The sequence below is a fragment of the Rhinopithecus bieti genome, unplaced genomic scaffold, assembly GCF_001698545.2.
Source record: "Rhinopithecus bieti isolate Rb0 unplaced genomic scaffold, ASM169854v2 scaffold_35885, whole genome shotgun sequence".
Classification (NCBI taxonomy): Eukaryota; Metazoa; Chordata; class Mammalia; order Primates; family Cercopithecidae; genus Rhinopithecus; species Rhinopithecus bieti.
Genome location: NW_016815776.1, coordinates 618,172 through 640,725, shown reverse-complemented (window position 1 = coordinate 640,725; position 22,554 = coordinate 618,172). Strand labels below are relative to the sequence as shown.

General features: G+C 41.0%; 1 protein-coding gene across 1 annotated transcript in view; it reads left to right on the top strand.

The window, feature by feature from the left end:
- The window catches only part of CLSTN2 (calsyntenin 2), a 634,893-nt gene that overhangs the window by 461,643 nt on the left and 150,696 nt on the right, over positions 1-22,554 (top strand). Inside the window, exons 3-4 of the mRNA XM_017853677.1 lie at positions 13,843-14,038; positions 14,773-14,981. Of these exons, the coding sequence (XP_017709166.1) occupies positions 13,843-14,038; positions 14,773-14,981 (405 nt within the window). The remainder of the gene's footprint in view (positions 1-13,842; positions 14,039-14,772; positions 14,982-22,554) is intronic.

The window sequence follows — 22,554 nt, the reverse complement described above, 5'->3', positions numbered from 1 at the left end:
TTTGAGTTTACTTTGCTTTTCTCTTTCTAGCTTCTTAATTTTATATTCTCTTTCCTTTATAATACATGCTTTTAAAGCTATGAATTTCTCTCTAAGTGCAGAATTAACTGCATCCCACAAATTTTGAGATGTAGTGTTTGTATAATCTTCAGTTCCAAATACGTTTTCATTTTTCTTTTAATTTTTCCTCTGACCCATGATTCTTTTAAATGTGTACTATTTAATTTACAAATATCTAAAGTTTTTCTAGATCTCTTTATTGATTTCTGATTTATTTCCATTGTGGTCAGAGAATATATTCTGCATATTTTAAGCCTTTTAAATTGACTGAGACTTGTTTTATGGCCCAGCATATGGTCTTTATGAACATAACACGTGAGATAGAAATAAATGTGAATTCTGCAGTTGGATGTAGTATTCTATACATACCAGTTGGGACAAAATGGTTGATAGTGTTATTTATATTATCCGTTACTTTATTGATCACTTTGTGCCTTATTCTTTATGATTGTGGAGTGTCTACTTCTCCCTTTAACTTTATCCACTTATCCTTCAAGTGTTTTGAACATACCAATGAGAACTTATTTAATGTACTCATTTGAGAATCCAAACGTCTGAGTTATCTCAGGGGTGGCCTTTTAGGAAAAGGTCCTATTTCTTGGCTCTTCACATGTCAAATAAGTTTGAATTGTATCCTGGATATTTTGAATGTTATAATGAGAACACTCTAAATTGTCATAGTCCTCCAAAAATTATTAATGTTTTGTTTTAACAGACCATTAATTTGGTTACACTCAAACTGCAAATTGTCTTTTTGCCTGCCGCGGGCAGCAGTTCTGGTCTTGGTTCAAAGGGCTGGTGGTCTGTCCCCACATGCAGGGGACTGGGGCCAGCCAGAGACTTGGAAATGGTTTAAACAGGGAATTTGGGCCTCCCCTTCCCTGGCTATCTTCTCTCCAGGATTCCCCTCTCACACTCAGGCAATCCTGTTTGCCTGCCAGAAAGACAACAGGCTTTCTATCAAAGTTTTAGCCTCCATGCTGTACCACAGGGTTGCAGCTGCCCTCAGAGCAAAGGATCAAAACAGCAACTCATCCATCCCTAGTAGCTTCCTCCAGGTTTCAGCTCCCCCACCAACATCTGCCTTATTTTTAATCACTCCCTAGAGTCCTTCAGTATTTGGTGGGGGGTGGAGAGGGCGGTATTTTTCCAGGTTTGTGATGCTATTGTGAGAGGGTCAGTGTGTTTACTCATCCACAGCAGAGGCTGAACTCCCCAGGTCACTTTGCTTGCTCTCTGTCCCCAGATTTCATTTAAACATGTGCAGTACATGACATTTTATATGAATTTAATTATTCTAGTTAGAACTAGTGCAATAAGAATATTAACATGATATGATTTGATATGCAATATATAATTCATAAAGTGATTTTATTAAAATAATACTAATATAATATTAAATTTATTTTCGAATACTCAGATTTTCTTTTTAAAGAATCATAATGGAATGACTAAGCAAATTATGAACTAGAACCCTATTGCCAAAAGACTTCCACCTTAGCTGATAGTCAATCAGTGAAAGTCATTTCTCAGTACCTACATCTGGATTCTGAAAGTGACCAAGATGCTATTATTTTAAAATGTAATATTTAAAAAATTTTTAAATATGTTTATATACTATAACAATACCACCTAAGCAATTATTAAGAGGCAGTGATAATTTAAGACCTGATAACCAGAAGTTTGGGAACTGAAGCTAAATGTGAATGAACGATCTAAAGAAGGTCAAATCCACTGTTGTTTTAAGAGGGAGCATTATCCTAAATATTAGAAATAATGCCAAGAAAACAAAAGTGAGCATAAAATAGAATAATTTTGTGGTTATTGTAGAATGTAGTCTCCCTGCTTTACGTTTATTTCTATGAGCTTTTAATGATATGTGCTGTTGATTAGGTAGAGCAGCAGTATGCAACAGAAACATTACTCAAACTATACAAATACTTGTATAATATATTATCTAGCAGCAGCATTTAAAAAAATAGGTAAAATTAATTTTAGTAATATAAATTGTTTAACCCCAAAATATCCAATATTATTTCAACATGTTATCAAATAAAAAATTATTAATGAGAAATTTTCTATTCTAATTTTAGTTTAAAAGTCTTTCAAATCCTGTGTATATTTTACAGTCTAACACATCTCAGATAGGACTCTAGGTTTTATCAGAAATATTTGATCTATACTTAGAGTTTATGTAATTTATAGTTGAAAATTGATTCACATAACCAAATATACTTGAAAGTTTTCCAGTAACTGAAATGAGTGTCTGTTATTAAATTTAAATTTAAAAAATAAAATTTTAATAAAGTTTAAACTCTAGTTTCTTGGTCACACTAGTCACATTTCAAGCATTCCAACGCCACATTCTGGCTAGTGGCTTCTGCACTAAAGCGTGCAGACATAGAGTATTCAAAAAGTTGTTTTTTGAGGAAGAGCTTTCGATTCATGCCTATCTAAGTTCCTAAAGACACAAATGATGAGAAATACTCAGAAGGAAGGAAAAAAATAAATTTAAAAAATAGATGGTGTCTTAGTCTGATTTCCTGGTGTTTATAATATAATAGTTGAAACTGGGTAACTTTTTCAAAAAAGAACTTATTTTGTTTACAGTTATGGAGGGTGAGAAGTCCATGGTCGAGGGGCCACAACTGGTGAGGCCCTTCTTGCTGGTGGGGACTCTGCAGAGTCCTGAGACAGCACAGGCATCAATATGACAAGAGGGCTGAGTACTGTCATTCAAGTCTCTTTTCTTCTTTTTATCAATCCACCAGTCCCACGCCCATGATAACCTGCTAACTCATTAATCCATGAATTAGCAGACCTCTCCCAACCCAGTCACCTCTTAAAGGCCTCACCTCTAAACACTGCCACACTGGAGATTAAATTTCAGCATGAATTTGGAGGGGACAAACATTCAAACCATAGCAGATGAGGACAAAGACTTTGGGTAAATTTCTGACTGGTTCAACTTTGGGGCCTCATCTCAGCCCCACGTTTGGACATTGAGAAAAAGGGGGGAGAGAGATTCTAAAGATTTTACCTGTCAGCATGATTCGCACCAATTCTATTTGAATATTGTCTTCCTCTGGTTAATTGAGGAGGCTGCAATATTCAACCCCTATATCTGGAGAGCTCATTGACACTCAAAAAACCTCAAATACGTTTAATTGTTTGGGCCTATGTGTAGCTTCTGTTTCTGAAACTTAACTGTAAGTCCCTGAATGGAGTTCCCTTAGGCTTCTGGGAACCTCCATGCCCCTGCTAAGATTCCCTCCTTACAGGAGGTGGCTGCTTACAGAGATGTCATTGACAGCGATGATTGGACATGGTAAAGGGTCATTATATTTGTATGGGACTTTTTTAACTCTCCAAGGTGTTTCAATGTCTATTATTTTCCTAAAGGACAAGTAGGAGTTAACCAAGGTAGGATCCAAGTATTGATCATGGAGGGGTTTGACTAATGTATCACCTGAAAGCTGTGGGCAAACAAAATCCCCTCCTTGTTTAATAAGATTCTCTACTCCTGCTTGACAGTGGGAAAGCGATTTATCCACATCTTGTAACTGGGTCCAGGGTAGTATTTCTTGAGACACTGGGTTTAAAATGCTCTCTTGGCAAATATTAAAAATTTAGATATTACGAAGTCATCATCATCCTTTTCCAAGTGTTTTCATTGCTCTCTTCCTCCTCTTTGCATCTGCCAACACCTGACTAGAATTGTAGGCACCTCAGAATCAACCAGTGCATCAGCAGGAGGGCTGAGAGTCTATAACAAGGGAAAGGGCACAATAGCAGAACCCGGGAAGGGCCTGTCTGGGCTTGTCTGCCATCCCTTTGTGCTGGCTTGCTCATAAAACTGTCTGACAATTAAACTAGCTTTTTATAAAGCTAGTTTATAAAAAGTTCATTCAACCCACTCCCTGACTTACTACATTCTCAGTTGTTTAGAAAAAGAAAGTTCTATTCTGATTGTCGTATGATGACCATAGGAGGATGATGGTTTTATTCCCATTTTACAGATGGGAATATGGAGGTATGGTTCATTTTCAAAGTTATGAAGATGACAAATGAAGAGTTGGGATTTGAATGTAGGTTTACCTGACTTTTAGGCACTGACCTATACTACCTGCAATATTTTAAAATATAAGCACTGAAATGCCATTGTAAAGAGAGGGACATGATAGTGTCCAGAGGACAACACTTTGTCTCAGCAGAATCAGTTTCAGAAGCTGAAACTCCTTCCTTCTTGCAGCTATAGCACATCTCTGTGGTGGGTACATGAAGAAAGCAATTAGTTCTGGAAGTATTTAGGAGGCAAGATTAAGCCATCATTTTTTGTGTTCTCACAACACCCAGAAACGACACCTATTGCAGCCTTGGCAGTACTTCATTACACTTAACTTTTTGTCCATCTGCCTCCTTCTGCTGTCTGCAAACACAGAGCTGGTTTCTGATTCATGCAAATCTCCAGTCCCAGGCAGGTCAGGGCACATAGAGATGTAGGCTGTTTTCACTGTTGCCCTAAATAAGTGCCTGACCCATGGTAAACCCTGAATAAGTGTGAACTACAGTGATTTTTGTAAATTGTTATGATTATTCATTTTGTTCTTACTATATTATTTATGTCCAGGGATGGTTTGCTGAGTGAATGAGTACAGTATGTTTTTGTACTTGGACTCCTTTAATTCCAGAACCACTGGGCACCAGGCAGACCATTATTTCAAGCTCTACTTGACCAAATTATGACTAGCTGAGTCACAGGGACCTCTCCAAGTCTCTCAGCATATAAGTAAGTTTTTACATCATGTATTCACCCAACAAATATTGCCAAAGAAGAAAAAAATGAATCACCTTTATTTGCTTTTCAGAAACATAATAACTGCTATGTTAATCTTCCAAAAGAGGGAGATTTTGATCTTGGCACAAAGCTTTAGAAATATGACTTTTAAAATAAAAGAATATGTTTTATTTTGCTCAATTCTAAGTAAAAAGAAAGCTATAAATGGTGAAAACTGCCCCTCCCTCTGGGGTTTAACGGGAACCGAGGTAAGTTATCACCATGCACCTAGCTGCTTGTAGGCCAGAAGGCAGGATTTATTATAATTGTAATAATAAAAAGTAGATAGGCCTTTATATTTCCCACATCTCTTCCACATTTAGTGTGTCATTGTAGCTTCGTGGAACTTTCAGGATTAGGCATCCAGCTGTTATCCAGCTGTAATAAAGAGAAACTTGAGAAGCACCCAGGGTCACACAGCTGAGAAGGGCAGAGATGGAACTCAGCAGGGCCTGTCCGAGTATCCCCAACCCAGACACGTGAAGAAGCACCCTATATAACATCCTGCAGATGTTTCCCTTTAGCTTTCTACTTTTGATGATTTTAAGTGTTTAATCTGAACTGGGAGAGTTTAAAGTTCTACATTCAGCCCTAAAGTGATATTCTGGACGTGATTACCGCTTGATGTGATTAGCACTTATCCTTCCCCATCTTATTATGCTTAAAGTGGCTACAGATGATCCCATGTAGAGAGGGACTTTAAAAACTTCATCCACCCGGCCCTCTGGCAAGTGTGGTCAGTGTTGACTGTCTGCCACCTGTGTACTAGAGAGGACAGTGTGCAGCTGAGAGCAGATGATACCATAATCTGTCTGGAGGGACCTCACCAATCTGAAGGAGAAGGCTTTATAAGAGCCAACTATTTCCTCAAACCTGGAAGCAGAGACTTGGCCAGGTGTTTGCTCCAGAAAGACCACCTTCATGTTTTGAGTTCAGTGTTTCTCAAAAGAACCCTATAACCATCTGGAGTGAGATGCTTCTTGGTAGTATATGACTGATCTGCTTAGGGCAAGATATTTAGCACCTTGACTCTTGCCCAGTGACTGCCATTAGCAATCCCCCATCACCGCGATGAGCAAAAGCAGTCAAACAAAACATCCCCCTCCCTAAACTCTCCCTATGGGAGCAGTGCTGGCCCTGGATGAGATTATGAAAATGCACAGGATGTTGTCATTCAGGGAAAAAAAATGTGTGTAATAAACTGTGGCTGACAGGTGCAAGGTGCTTCAAGGAGTCAGATTGTTTGAATGTCACACATATGGCATTCAAAATATTTCTGATGTTGAAATGATCTCTACCTTCAGCCTTTTCAGTTCTTAAACAGGAACAGGGAGTTTGCCAGAGGTGTGTGACTTTTCTTCAATATAATAACAGGGAAAAGAGCTAACAATTACACAGTGCTTACTCCATGCAAGGCACTATTAAGTGCTTAGCATGTGTTAACTCATTTAATCCTCCCCGTAACCAATAACCCTATGAGTTAACTGCTATTAGTACCATCCCACTTACGCGTGGGGAAACAGGCACAGAAGGGTAAGTGACTTCCCTACAGTCCCATGGTAGTTAATGGTGTAACTAAGATTTCAATCTAGCCCATCTGGGCCAGACTTGGATAGAGATGTGGAAATAATTTCCCCAACCCCCTAACAATTTATTATGTGGACATACAATTCTTCTTACTCTTACTACAAAGGCCTAGCTGTAGAATACAAAGCAAACTGAGCTGCTCTGAGGTTGGGAGCACTCTGCAAGGTGATGGGTCATGTTTTTAGCATCAGGAGCAGGGTATGGAATTATGAGCTGGGGGGACACTATTATTGGTAAATTGTAAAAACAACAGTTCTCATGTTTTTTGGTCTTATGACCACTTTACATTCTTAAATATTATGAAAGATTCTCAAGAGTTTTTCTTTATGTCGGTTATATCTGCATGTCCAATATTTACTATATCAAAAATTAAAACTGAGAAACTTTCAAATGTTTATTCATTCATTTAAAAAATAACAACAATAAACTCAATACATATTAACATAAGTAACATAATTTGACAAAAAAGATATATTTTTGGAAAAAAAAAAAATTAGTGAGAAGAGTGGCATTGTTTACATTTTTGCAGTCCCTAATATTGAGTTTAATAGAAAACCGCTAAGTCCTCATATCTTCTTCTGCCCTCAACCTGTTGTGATATGTTATTTAGGTGGAAGTATATGAAGAAAATATGACCTCGTCCAGGTGAGTAGTTGGAAAGGAAGTGGTATTTTAATAACATTGTAGATTTCTTAAAGATTAAGTAGAAATGAATCTGAAATTGCATTAAACTTATACACTGTCTCCAACCATTAAAGCTGCTATAACAAAATACCTTAGAGTGGTGTCTTATAAAGAACAACAATTTATTTCTCACAGTTCTGGAGGCTGAGAAGTCCAAGATCAAGGCACTGACACATTCAATGTCTGTTGAGGGCCCATTTCCTCATAGATAGCACCTTCTCACTGTAACCTCACATGGCAAAAGAAGTGAGGGGTCTGTCTGGAGCCTTTTATAAGAGCACAAATCATAACCTAATTAACTCCCAAAGGCTCCATCTCCTAATACCTTCACTTTGGTGATTTGGTTTCAATGTATGACTTGGGAGAACATAAACATTCAGTCCATTGTACATTGTTACATTAAAATCTATGAAAGTTTTTTGTACTTTGAATCTTTTACTCGTACATGACTGTGTGACATTATCCCTTTGTTGTTTGAAAGATACTGGTTCATTGTTAAGTGGATCCTTCAAAAGTTGATATATTTCATTATACAACATCAAGAGTCACATTCATTAACATCACTACCCATCTTAGCAGACAAGTATTGAAATATTAGTAAATTGTTAAAATCCCTGTGGCAGACACAGGCTTCCCCAAACTGAAAGCTTCAATTTTATCATTGACAGCAAATACTCTCAGTTCTTTTTCTTGATGGGACAGGCTTACTTCAAAAAACGTCTGCCACACATTCAAGTTTGAATAAACATAGTTCGTCTGTCAATCATTCTTTCAAGTAAAAAATGTCATTTTATGAAAAAAGGTCCTAGTTCAGTTCACAATTTAGATCACACAAGTGCTTTTCCTAGACACAAGCCAGCATACTTTGCCATGCCAAGGTGTTTAAAGTGCACTTTCCATTTCATCACAGAGAATATTAAAAAGACATGAACTCATTGTGATTTAATAAAATTGATAATAGTTTACTGCATCATTAAAGTCATTCTTTTTTTTTTTTTTTTTTGAGATGGAGTCTCGCTCTGTCGCCCAAGCTGATGCAGTGGCCGGTCTCAGCTCACTGCAAGCTCCGCCTCCCAGGTTTACGCCCATTCTCTCTGCTCAGCTCCGAGTAGCTGGACTACAGGCCGCCCGCCACCCTCGGTATTTTCTTTAGTTTTGGTTGGTGTCACTTTTTGTGGCGATTGCCCGTCGCCCGGCTAGATATTTGTATTTTTTAGTAGAGACGGGGTTTCACCGTGTTAGCTAGGATGGTCTCGATCTCCTGACCTTGTGATCCACCCATCTCGGCCTCCCAAAGTGCTAGGATTACAGGCTTGAGCCACCGCGCCCGGCCCATTAAAGTCATTCTTAAGGAAATTGGCTTTTTCCCCCTACATGTATGCTGTGATAAAGAATGCAGTTAGACACTCACTAAGCCACCAGCACCTTTACTCCCCATTGCTTTTATGCCATCAGTGCTAATGTCAACACAATGAAAAGTCAAATAACATCTTAGTATTAATATGATGATCACTTTGACTTTTTGAACCCTTACAAAGTATCTTGGGGATGTCAGAGATTGACAGAGCACACTCAGAACCACTGTCCTAGAATGTCACACTCACCCAGTAAGTGATAAGCTGCATGAAAGAACAACAAGTGTGCTGACCGTAGATGCCAAGATTTTAGTCCTTAGTTGGCTTTATGCTGTCAAAGTGACCTTGGATGAACACTTACTCTCTCTGAGGCTCAGTTTCCTCATCTAAAAAATTGAATTAACTTACTTTGTTGTTCAAAGGTATTCAAAGGAAGGAGCAAAATGTGCTCTAAAAATCAAGTTAAGGGATTCTGATTTCCCTCAGAATCCTATGTGAGGTATTAGAAGACAACTACACCAACTTCTGCCAGTGTCTTAGGAGGTGCATTTCTGCTGAGAAGCAGGTAACTGTGAGATACCTGCTCACAGGACTGAGGGTCTGGAGTGGTCATGTCTCACTCAGGCACAGCAGGGGCTCATCTTCTGATCTGGCCCTGAAGGGGACTCTTGGTGAAGCCCCAGTTCAGCCACCTTGGCCCACAGCCCATGTGAGATGGCAGCCAAGGCCTGGTGGCCTGGTGCTGCTGGCCTCCTTTTCCATGCAGCCCATGGCTAGCCTCACACCCACGCTCATCTGTGTGTTGTCCACACACAATTCCCGGCACAGTAGTAGTTCTCCCACCCAAAAGCATATTAGAGGGCAAGATTTTGAAAGTGATATCTTTATATGAAAACCATTAGGTCTGATCTTTTACTTTTAAATATATCCTCCTCCCACTGTAGTGCTCTGTTAGTATAATAACAAATTCTAGTGACAGGCCTCACAAAAAAAAGTTCTTGTATAAGACACAAGACAGCCTAATGTGTCTTACACTGACACTGAGAACTGGTTTTTTAAATATCTTCTATCTATCTAGAATTTCTAGAATTTATCTAGAATTTCGTCCTGGGACCTTTCTTCCAGAAGTCTGTTTCAACTTGTCATGATGTTTTAAATCTTCTGTTTGATATGGTTCTAAGTAAAGATATATTTAAAACTCGAAATTATTAGCTTGAATTTTACCTTTTCTATTATGCAATGCCCATTTTAAAATACAAATATAAGAGCATTTAGCTAGCATGCAGAATACCAAAATTACAGAATTTGTATTTTATAGTTCATGTATACATATGTATTTAATTCTTATCACAACAGTATAAATACTACACAAAACAAACTCAACTGTTTTAATTTCACTTCCTTTTTTTCCTTTTTCAACTTTTATTTTAGATTCCGAGGGTACATATTCAGGTTTGTTACAAAGGTATATTGCTTGGTACTAGAGTTTGGAGTATGATTGATCCCGTCACCAAGAAAGTGAGCGTAGTACCCAATAGGTAGTTTTCCTGCCCCTGCCTCCCTGCCTCCCTCCACCTGTTTGTACTCCCCAGTGTCTATTCCCCATCTTTATGTTCATGTGAATATTACTCTCTACCTTTAGGTTACTGATAGCAAGGGCAGCCTGAAGAAAAAAAAAGCAATGGGTTGTTTGATCTTCCCTTTTCCTCTCTACCATCATTTTCAGTGTAAGTGATTGGCTAATACAGGATGTAATATGAATAAGGAAGGCTACAATAGGGTTCCTTGGTTGTTCACAATTTTTAGTTTTCCATTCTCTCTTTTGCATTTGAAACAAGTTCTGGATCAAAGGGAAAGTGTGGCCTCTTGGGGAGGTCAGTTTCCTACTTACTCAGTTGAAGATATAACATGATTACCTTGTTCTCACTCTGAGTCCCACTGAAGTCCCACACGTTGTGGGTCCATGGGAATTCTGAATGCTATATGCAAATGGGGCAGCAAGACGTGGTGGACATGCATATTGCAGCCTTCTCCTCCGCTCATAACATGCTCCATTGTCCCATCACACTTTATTCACAAAACAGAGGTTAAGATAAAGTTATTAAGAACTTCAAGGTTGAGCACATTGGCTCACACCTGTAATCCCAGAACTTTGTGAGGCCAAGGCAGGAAAATGGCTTGAGGCCAGGAGTTCGAGACCAGCTTGAACAACATAATGAGACCCCCCATCTCTGCAAAATAAAAAACTTAGCTGGTTGTCGGTAGCACACACCTGTAGCCCCAGCCACTCAGGAGGTTAAGTTGAAAGGATTGCTTGAGCTCAGGAGTTTGAGGCTGCAGTCAGCTATGATCACACCATTGCATTCCAGCCTGGGTGACAAAGCAAGACCGTCTTAAAAAAAAAAAAAATCAGGAGACAGCAGAGATTAAAACCAAGCTCAGGATGCTGCTGAGCACAGGACGCTGGGTGGCTCTTAGGTCACATGCCTGTGAAGCTGGCCTTGCCCCATGGCCTCCACTCCTGCCACACTGGACCTGCAGTCCCTTGGACTCACCATGTTCCTTTCTGCTGAAGGGTCCTAAGCCACCACATTCTTAGGGAGACCCTCCCTGCCTTGCCTGACAAGGTCAGAATACTTTTAGTACCACGTAACTCTCCTTCAATGTATTCATCACAACCACCATCCTTCTTTCAGGTACTGATTATTTGACTGCTTATTTCCCTTCCTACCAGACTGCAAGCAGCTTACAGGCCAGGGCTGGGTCTATTTTTGTTTGTTATTGCTTTACCAGTGCTTGGCACATAGTGCCTAAAAAATATTTATGGGAAGAATCAGTATTTATGAGGTGGATGAATAAATGAATGAATGCTTTTGCAACCAGAACACAAGTGTCAGGTGAAGAGGTGGGATAAATGAGAGGGACATGAATGTTAGGTTCTGTTCTAGGTTTTGATGAAAATGAAGTGGGTCTCAATTGTCCTTTTTACTTGTCTGTCATTTCTACTAGGTAAGAAGTACTTTAGGATAAAGCAGCCTTATATTTTAATATAATATAAGTCTTTGTGTCCCCAGGCCTAGCACAGTGCCTGAGACTTAGCTCTCAGAAAAATTAGTTCTATTGAATTGAATTGTTCCATAGATGGAAATATGTCACCTAAACTTTATCTTGTCTTCCCTTTGTATCTCCTCTTTCCTCTCTGTCTTCTTTCCCTCTCTCCTCTCCTTTACTGTTTTTAAGGATTTCTGCGTCTTGAAAACTACTTTAGTTGTGATCAGATCTTTCCAAGAGAAGATTACACTCATCTGTTCTAGGTTTAACTTGAGTCTTCAAAGAGAAATGGTCTGATTAGCTTATAACCATGGCAGTGGTTGGGCACTCCAGAGAATGCCCCAGAAACAGTCTAGACACATTTGTTGATAATATTCTCATATTGGCATTGATCTTGGGAGAGAATCACAAGGCAGGTACTTTAGAGGTTCATCTATTCAACCTGCTAATTTAGAGAAGGAATTAAACTTGAGAATTTGAGAAACCCTATTCTCCTGCCCTAGAGGCTGCAGAACGTGTCAGAATGCGCAGTACAGAAATGTCAAGTGATCCCAAAAAACAGAAGTGAATGGGAACTAGCCTTCTTCATGGAACCAAGTCCATAACCTGTCTTGTCCATTTATTCCACAAATACATTGAGAAATGGCTAGGAGGGATGGTGGCGGGAAGATGGGAGATGGGGGTAGTAGTGAAAAGGGAATGTTAATAATGAAATTGAGGATCAATGAAATTTTTTTTTGAAAAGCATAAAGGTCAGATTGGTATTGATTGAACATCTTGGAAAACATTGTTAGTAAGAGATCATGGCATGATTCCTATATGTAAATCAGAGGATTTCTTTCCTGAATGAGACTTGAACTGGAATATAGACAGTTTCTTCAGGCAATCCATGGGGTGGTTCCTTAGAAGTTATGGGGCTGTTTGGAGATGGTGTGGTGGGGTAGAGTACATGGACTTAGGAATCAGCCATACCTAGGTTTAATACTTAACTTTAGCTCTGTGACATTGAGCAAACATTTAACCTTTCTGATTTTTCTCTTCCTTTTTTAAAAATTTGAATAAATTGATATAAAATACTTGCCTTGCAGGTCTCTTGTGAAGGTCAAATGAGGTTCTCTGGGAAGGGGTACAAAGCTTGGTGCCTGGTGCAGAGCAAGCATGCAATCATCTCGTCCCTTCTCTTCACTGGGTCAGCTCTTATGAATAGTTGGGCAGGACCTGGACTAGGGTGAGGCAAGAAGGTGCCTGAGTTACCCTGAGCGCAAAGCCTCATTAAATGATGCACCCTAGGCACCCTTGCCCCTCCCTGGCCTCAGCAGTGCAGCTGAGGCAGTGTCAGACCAGGGCTGGAGCATTTTAGGGTAGATGCCCCCCACCCCACCACCATCTCTGGGACCATCTAACAGATGACACAGTAGAGGCCCAAACAGTCAGTATCATTTGATTTAAGCCAATCAGCTAGTAACTGGCAAGCCTGGAATGTGAATCTAGGCCTCTGGGCTCTTGGCCTCTGTTTTGCTGCCTTGAAGCCTATAGCTGAACTCTTTTCTCTAATTAAAGTCTGTAAATTTTCTCGATAGGGAAAGAGGACATGTCTCAAATTTTCAGCACTTCTCAAGACATTTACTACAGGTCTTGCATGCAGTTGGGGTTTAATAAATAAATATGCATTGATTGAGAAAAAAAGAGATATTCTCATGGCATTATAATTTTAATGCATAGAAATAGTTATAATAAACATTAACCCAGCTGAAGGAGAGAAATGCATTAATTTCACAACATGTTCAGCTCTATAAGATGTTAGCTTTTCAGGCTCCACAGGGGCTCTGGAACTCTGGAACTCACATAGACTCACTCCCACTGTTTCAAAAGAGAAAACTGCAGCTTGGAAGGGGAAACAGTAGCTGGAGACAGAAAATGGAGAAGTGGAGGAGGCAGAGGGAATTTCGCTGCAGTAATATAGGCAGTGTTTAAACCAGGAGTAAAGGAAAGAGAAAAGCAGTGCTGCTCATGCATTAGTGAGCAGACCCATCACTTGAGGATCCTGTTAAAATGCAGATCCAGTTCAGGAGGTCTGGGTGGAGCCTGGGATTCTGTATTTTCGAGAAGATCCCAGGCGATGCTGATGGTGCTAGCTCAGGGACCACAGTATGTGCATGGAAGAAATTGCATGGAGGGTTTGAGTTTGTGAATCTGGTCCAATGGAAGCACTGTCTTCAATCTGGCTGTTCTCAGTATTCCCACTCACTGTTTTCCATTCTTCTGCAGGGGAAATCTGTGCATTCAAGATCCATGGCCAGGAGCTGCCCTTTGAGGCTGTGGTGCTCAACAAGACATCAGGAGAGGGCTGGCTCCGTGCCAAGAGCCCCATTGACTGTGAGTTGCAGAAGGAGTACACCTTCATCATCCAGGCTTATGACTGTGGTGCTGGGCCCCGCGAGACGGCCTGGAAAAAGTCACACAAGTGAGTGGCCTGACAGAGCCCTCTGGATGCCCCTCCTTCCCCTGCCCACCCCACTTCATTCACATGCTGCTCTTCAGATATGTTTACCCCCTTGTCACACCATGGTGCTCCAGCTTTGCTCAACTGTTCACCAGTTTCCTGGTCCCATGCAGGCATCTTCACAGTCTGCTTTCTACATCTGGAATATTCTACTGCCCCTTCTTCACTGGAAGATATTCCTGTTTCACCCTCAGGTCTGAGTTTAGGTGTCACTTCTTCCAGAAAGCCTTCCCTAAGCCAGCCCACCCCCGCAGACTTGGTCAAGACCTTTCCCTGGGCCTCTCCAGTGCCAGAAACTGCTCTCTGTCACAGCACTTTTCACTGTGGGTTGTCACTGCTTTCTCCCTTATGAAGTTCATCTTAGAGCCTAACAGAGTAAGAGGGGTTAAATTCTTACTGAATGAAGGAATGGATGAATAGAGGGAGGAATGATCAGTAAACCTGTCGCCTAAAGCTGGGACAGAGGGAAGGGCATAAAAGTCTCTCTGGGATGGATTCATCTCACAGTGTTAGAGCAAGGGCAAGTAGAGAGTCTCCAGTGAGAGGAAGGATGGGACTCAGACAACTGCCTCAACCAGCTCGTGGTTTCTCCTTTCACTTGGCCTTGGGACCTCAGTCAGTGCCCCCAGGAGGTGCAGGAGGTTGGTATGACTCTTTCTTTACCATCATCTCTTCCTTTCTGTGTGTGGTCCCAGGGCCGTGGTCCATATCCAGGTGAAGGATGTCAATGAGTTTGCTCCCACCTTCAAAGAGCCAGCCTACAAGGCTGTTGTGACAGAGGGCAAGATCTATGACAGCATTCTGCAGGTGGAGGCTGTTGATGAGGACTGCTCCCCCCAGTACAGCCAGATCTGCAACTATGAAATCGTCACCACAGATGTGCCTTTTGCCATCGACAGAAATGGTGAGTGTCCTCAGAGGACCCCCGTGGGATCAGGAAAACAAATCCACCACTTCCACTCTGAAGGCCCAAAAAGGGCTCTGAATGTGCTTGGCAAGTTGCGCCTCCCTTGCCATGTTCGGTCTAAGCTCCATAACCCAGAACTCAGTCCCATACTTGAGGGAATGGCCTTATCTGATTAGCAGCCCTGCCATGTCTAAAACACCCTCAGGAAACTTCAGAAACCTATTCACTCAATGTAGTCTGTACAACTCACAGTGCCACACATCTGGATACTGAAGATGGCTGTTTTCCTGGTCAAATTTTCCAGTTGTCATCCAGAAGTGAGTCATGCCATCAGCTTGGCCATATCTGGGTCTCTTTCCTATGTAGTAAGTCGTAATACCAGCCCTATTGCCCCCAGATGAAGAGATGCTAACAGAGGAGGTTGGACTTTTGAAATACCTTCTAAACCATAGATTCATTCAGGATTTTTTTTTTTTTTTTTTGAGATGGAGTTTTGCTCTTGTCACCCAAGCGACAGTGTCGCTTCAAGTACAATGTCGTGCTCTTGTCGCCCAAGTACAATGTCATGATCTTCACTCACTGCAACCTCCACCTCCTGGGTTCAAGTGATTCTGCTGCCTCAGCCTCCTGAGGAGCTGGGATTACAAGCGTGCACCACCATGCTCAACTAATTTTGTATTTGTAGTAGAGATGGGGTTTCACCATGTTGGTCAGCCAGTTTTGAACTCCTGACCTCACATGATCTACCCACCTTGGCCTCCCAAAGTGCTGGGATTACAGACGTGAGCCACCATGCCCGGCCTCATTTAGGATTTTATAAAGCTCTTGCCAATGTCCTTTTTGAGAATTTCAACCCCAGTGAGAATGAAGAATGAAAGAACCCTCCCACGATAATGTAATCCCAGACTGAGCAAGACTGAAAGCATTCCTATAAAGCCATTTGGACATTTCCCCATCACCATGAATAGAAAACTCATTGTAGTATAAACACCACAACCAGAGGCCCAACAAACTCAGCCCACTGTTACTGTAAATTCCAACACCTTCAACACCTAAAATCAAGTGTAATTATTTGCCAAGTACATTGTTTAATTATTAGTGGGTGTTTGTATGTTCTTCCTACTTTGTTTCCAATAAGATTTAAGTAGCACACAAAGACGCAGAAGTTGCCAAATTCAAACTCCATTCACTCTGTAATTATTTATTGAGTGCCAGGCATGGTGCTGAATACTGGAAAGGAGATAGAGTGGAACTCAAAATAGACATGGGCCTGTTCACATACAGCTCATCATCTAGTGGAAAAAAATAGAAAATCCAGTGGCAGCAAGGGTGAAGTTGGTGCACAAAGCATGCCATGAACCAGGGTTGGGCAACAAAATAGCTCTGTACCTCCTGATAGCCAATGTCTAGAGGAAAATAGCCTCAGCCACCTGCTTGTACACCTTCAGGAGAAACTGAACACTTCTTGATGTTGAGACCAGGTAGAAACTTACTCTATGGCACTGTCTTCTGGACCCTGCAACTGTGGCAGATGCCATAAGGGCTAGAAGCCAAGGAGACACTCTCGTCCCTGTCTTTAAGTAGCTTAGGATTAGTCTGGGAAGACAGAACTAATATTCATAGACAGAAAAAATAATAAGATAATTTCCCTCTAAAATGCTAAAACATGGGGAAAAGACAATTACATACCTGGACACCACGAGATAATTGTACAGGCCACAATGTCAATGCACAAGCAAGTAAAGGAGGAAATATAGGACTTTAATTAAAGTTTGGCTCAAAACTAAGAAGAAGGTAATTTTAATTAGTAGAACCTGTCAGAACCATTCCCTGATAGTTTCTCCCACAGGCTCTGTGAAATGGCTAGCCTGTCCCTACCACAGAGGCACACATGTGCACACACCGCTCCATAAAATATAGAACAACTTCTCTGTATTTGTCTCCTCTGGGTTTCTTTTTCTATATAATCAGTTGTGCAGCATATTCCATAAAAGCTTTGGAATTTGGGGAGTGACAAGTCCATGGTGAATAGCAAGACTAGACAAGTGGAGGTATCTGTGCTCAGTGGTCAATCTCTACTTGGCCTCCTGCCCTAGTTCTGAAGAGCCACGGCTCAGTGAGAGATGAGATGCAAATTCTTTCTTTGGAGGGTAAACTGCCGCAGTCATGAAGATAATTACTCACCTTGATGAGCCGTTTTGCGAACATATGCCAATTTATTTCCCTGGCTGTTTCATTAAAAGTGAGTAATGGGCCTTTGCCAGGCCTCTGCCTCTGATGCTGGTTTACAATCTAAGATGAAGAGGAGAATGGGCACTCTCAGGGAGTGTGGGCCCCTGATAGCGAGGTGTACAGAAGCAGTCCTCCAGGTAATGAAGCAGGACCTAGGGGCAGACACAGAGATGGCTCCCATTCTAATGAGTTTTCCAATTGGCCCTTAACCATCAGTTTCTCTGAGCGACCTTTCTGGTTCCTTGAAGAAGTATTTTGCATGCTCATAAGGAAAGTGCTGCTGAATTTAGAGCCTGCTCATCGAGGCCTAGGTTTCCCCTACCCCATGGCTTCAGATAGATGTCTCCTGTCCCCTCCAACCTTCCAGGCTCTTTGCTTGTGGGGTAAAGAATAGCAGCAGGGAGAATAGAAGACACAGTATGGAGTCAGCCTGACCTGGCTTTAACTAGAGACTCACCCTCTTCCTGCCAGAGGCCTTCAGACTCCCTCCCTTTGAATTCCTCCCCAGGAAATTATGGCATTATCAGTCCTTACCTCATTGTGGGGTTGTGAGTACTCAAGAAGAAGTAGTATGTGGGGATAATGTTTGCTACAGGGTATCTGCATACAGAGAGCATTCAATTAATGGTGCCACAATTATTAAATATTTACCTGGGCGATTGGGACATGAGATTTCTTTACCAGGCTTAAATTATGAGCAGGTAACTATGAGTTCATCACATCACCTTCCTCTTGGCAAGTTCTGGATCTATTTGAGATGGCCTCATCTGCTAGCTAGTTTTTCTGAGATAAGCAGAGCTTGGGTCCTCAGAATTGAATCCTAAAACATAAAGAGCTAGCCTAACAACACTGTTACAGTGGTGATAGAGCTAGGACTCAACCCGGGTCTCCTGAGTGTGAGCCCCAAGGCCTTTCCATCAGATCACACCTCCTTGATGATAATTTACAGGGTGCATGGCAGTGGTGTTTAAGTTTGCAAACACAAAGTATGGGGCAATGTCAGCAAAAAGGCAGAGAAGGAGATCTCAGCCTTCATTCCCCCACAAAGTACAATCAGACAGCTATCTATGAAAGAACATAGCTGTAGGAGAGCTCAGGAGTCCAGTTGAGAAGATACAGCAACACAGTGTTGCGCAAAAGAGTAGGAAGAACAATTTCATCTTGAGAATAATTGCGCAAAAAGAGTAGGAAGAACAGTTTCATCTTGCATGCATCAGCTCATCCCCCAGACCAGCATTGCTTAGCACAGAGAGAGAACTCCTTAGCTCAAAAGTTACCCTTGAAGAGAAAACATAATGGGATGAAAAACCAGTTTCCTGAGATTTCAGGACACTCCCCCAAATGACCTCTTTCAGTTTCACCCCACCCCAAATAGCTGGGGAGATCAGCGTGACTGAGACATTTGGAGACATCTAGGAACAAAGAAGGGTGGCGCTATCAGTATCAGCCATGTCGCAGGAGCCACCAGGGTCCCCAGTGGCTGCTCTGCATAGGACCCCAGCTGTCTTCTACCCTCAGGATCTTGACAGCCTCACAGCCACCACACACCCCTGACTGGTTTTCACTGCCAAGGAGCCCACAATGTTTACTATTATGGAACTCAGCAGCTTCTGCCACTGAGGAAACCAACATCCAGTACAGCCACAGGGACCCCTCACAATTTTTGCTGAGGACCCCACAGTTTTTCACTTTTGCAGTTTCTAGGTGCTTGAGTTACCACCTCTCTTCCTCCCCTCTCCCCAAAGCTTCCCTAGCACTGCCATTGTAGACACCCCAACCCAGGAACCCAGGGAAGCCACTACATGTATGCCTCAAAATGGCCTGGGCTCCAGCCAAATATCCATCTGTCACCACCACGTGTGTACCTGTGACTAACCCCTTGGCTGTGTGTACCTGAGCAGCTGGCCCCAACTCCCATCACCAGATCTTACAGCTGAAAATATGTCTGTATCTGGCTTCTGTGCCTACATGCATTCTTAACCACCAGCCCTGGCTCCTACAGCTGTACACGTGCAAACCCCAACTTTTGTCCCTGGCTCCCACCACTGTGCTTGTACCTGCAGCTCACCCCTGCAGCTGCATACATGTACACTTCCAGCTTGATCCCCATAGCTGCAAATGCATATGTAGCTGGCCTAACTCCTATTGGTGACCCCCACCACCACATGGGTGCCTGCAGTGGTCCTTATAATTGCACACATGATATTACCATGAGCCTTGCTGCTATAGTCATGTATTACATTGCCATCAGCCACCATATAACCACTTTGGCTCTGCCCCAGGCCCTAACCATTATGTGCATTTCCCACAATGAGTATGGAACCCCATGGCCTGACACCCCTGCTGGTTGCACCAGTCCTTGTCACTGGACCCAGGGCACCACTGAGATATACCTACAGTCCTGTCAGACACTGTGGACTCCCACAGCTTTGCCACACCAACGGTTCGCACACAGTTGCAAATGTTACAGACCTCAGCTCCTGAACCAATAAAACATTACATCCCTCTCCAAGACCTGGAGCCACCATACACTAGGCACTAAGCATGGTGCCACAGTGCTGTCCAGCATTACCCTTCCCCACCCTCATCTACCCATAGGTGAAGGATTTTCCTTAATGAATCCAGTTCATAAAGTCTGGAAAAGGTGATTGTTTCTTCAAATGCTCAGACACTTACACAAGACTACAAGGATCATGAAGGATCAGGGACATGCGGTAGCATCAAAGAAACACGATATACTGTCAGTAGGTAACCAACTCCAAAGAATAGCTGTTGAATTCCTGATAAGAATTTGAACTAAATTGTTCTAAAAAACTCAATGATCTATAAGAGAACACAGATAAACAATTAACTAAATCAGGAAAACAACAGAAGAACAATACCAGAAGTTCAACAAAGCGATAGAAAATATAAAAAGAACCAAACAAATTTTGGAGCTTACGAATACAATAACTGTATTTTTAAAATGCAATAGAGAGCTTCAGTAGCTGACTCAACCAAGCAGAATAAAGAATAAGCAAACTTAAAGACAGGTCATTTGAAGTTGTCCAGTAAGAGGAGAAAAAAGATGAAAAGAATAAAAAAAAAAATCAAGAAAGCCTACATAATGTAAGCAACACTATCAAGAGAGCTTATATTCATGTTATGGGATATTTATATGGCTAAGAAAGAAAGAAAGAAAGGGGTAGAAAGCTTATTTAAAGACATAATGGCAGATATGTTCTCAAATATGGGGAGAGATATGGACATCTAGATACTTCAAGCTTAAAGTTCTCCAATTACGTTCAACCCCAAAAGACTTTGCCATGACACATTATAATAAAACTGTCAATAAATCGAAGACACAGAGAATTTGGAAAGCAGAGAAAGAAAAAAAAAAGCCTATATCATATACATGGGAACTTCACTGAAGCTATCAATGGATTTCTCAACAGAAACCTTGCAGGCCAGAAAAGAGTAGAATTATATATTTATGACGCTGAAAGAAAAAGAAAGAAAAAAAAAACTACCAACCAAGGGTACTTTACCTGGCAAAGCTATTTTTCAGAAATTAAGGAGAAACAAACACTTTCTCAGACAAACAAAAGCTTAGGGAATTCATCGCCACTAGATCTGCCTTACAATAAATGATAAGGGGAGTTTTCAAGCTGAAACAAAAGGATGCTTTTATTAATACTAAATCATATGAAGGTATGAAACTCACAGGTAAAGATCAGTATATATTCAAATTCAAAATATTCAAATACTGCTAAGGTGATATGTAAATCACTTGTAACTCTAAAGGCTAAAAGACAAAAGTATTAAAATCATTATAGCTAAAATGACTTGTTATGAATACACAATATAAAAACATAAATTGTGGCACAAAAATATAAAATGGGGGGAATAAAAGTGCAAAGCTTGTATGTGCATTTCATTTTAAGTTTTTATCAGCTTACAATAGAGTGGTGCAAGCATAAAATGTTTTATAATATGTAAGCCTTAGTAACCACAAAGTAAAAGCCTGTAGTAGATACACAAAAAAATAAAGAGAAAGGAATCAAAGCATACTGCTACAGACAGTTATCAAGTCACAAAGGAAGACAGCAAGAGAGAAAGAAAGGAACAAAAGATCAACAAAACAACCAGCAAAGGTTGATAAAATAGCAATATTAAGTCTTGACCTATCAAAAATTACTTTAAATGTAAATGGACTAAATGCACCTATCAAAAGGCATAGAGTGGATAAAACAAGACCCAACTATATGATGCCTACAAGAGATTCACTTCACTTTTAAGGACATGCGAGTAATAAAAGTGAAGATAGGATAAAAGATTTTGTGCAAATGAAAACCAAAAGAGATCAGTGGTAGCTATACTTATATCAAACAAAATAGCCTTTAAGTCAAAACTGCAAAAGAGACAAGGTCATTATATGATAATAAAAAAGTAAAACCATTAAGAAGATATAGCAATTGTAAGTATATGTGTACCCAACACTAGAGCATGTAAACATATAAATACTAACAGATTTGAAGGGAGAAATAGACAACAATACAAAAATAGTAAGAAACTGCTTTCAACAATGGATAGAGCATCAAGACATAAAATCAGTAAGGAAACACTGGATTTGAACTGTTATACTTTAGCCCAAATGGACCTAACAGACATATACAGAACCCTTTATCAAACAGCAGCAGAATATATAAGACACATAGAACAGTCTCCAGGAAGATCACATGTTAGGTCATTGTTTTCAATGAAACTCTTCAAGTTTCTCTACCAAGTTAGCTGGTAGCTACTGTGCTCAGCAACCACCAGAAGCTCAGACAAAAGAACATCAGCAGGGGAATTCACCCAAAAGGATCCCTTCAAGGCAGCTTTGCCATTAGAAATTAGGCTGTGGGCACAGCTTCAATGATACAACCACAATGTGAAAGTTTAAAAGGTTTTAGTACCTACAGATTCTGGGAATACATGGCATGCCTACAGGTCACACAGAGATCAGGAAGTGCAGGCTGGTAGAGAAAAAGAGACCCATGGGCCAATGTTTTTATTGAGTTCAAAGCATTAATTAAACACATTACCCATGGGGAGATTTGTTTTTGTTTTTTGAGACGGAGTTTTACTCTTGTTGCCCAGGCTGGAGTTGCAATGCTGCAATCTTGGCTCACCACAACCTCTGCCTCCTGGGTTCCAGTGATTCTCCTGCCTCAGCCTGCCGAGTAGCTGGGATTAACGGCATGCACCACAACATCTGATTACTTTTGTATTTTTAGTAGAGACGGGGTTTCTCCATGTTGGTCAGGCTGGTCTTAAACTCCTGACCTTAGGTAATCCACCTACCTCAGCCTCCCAA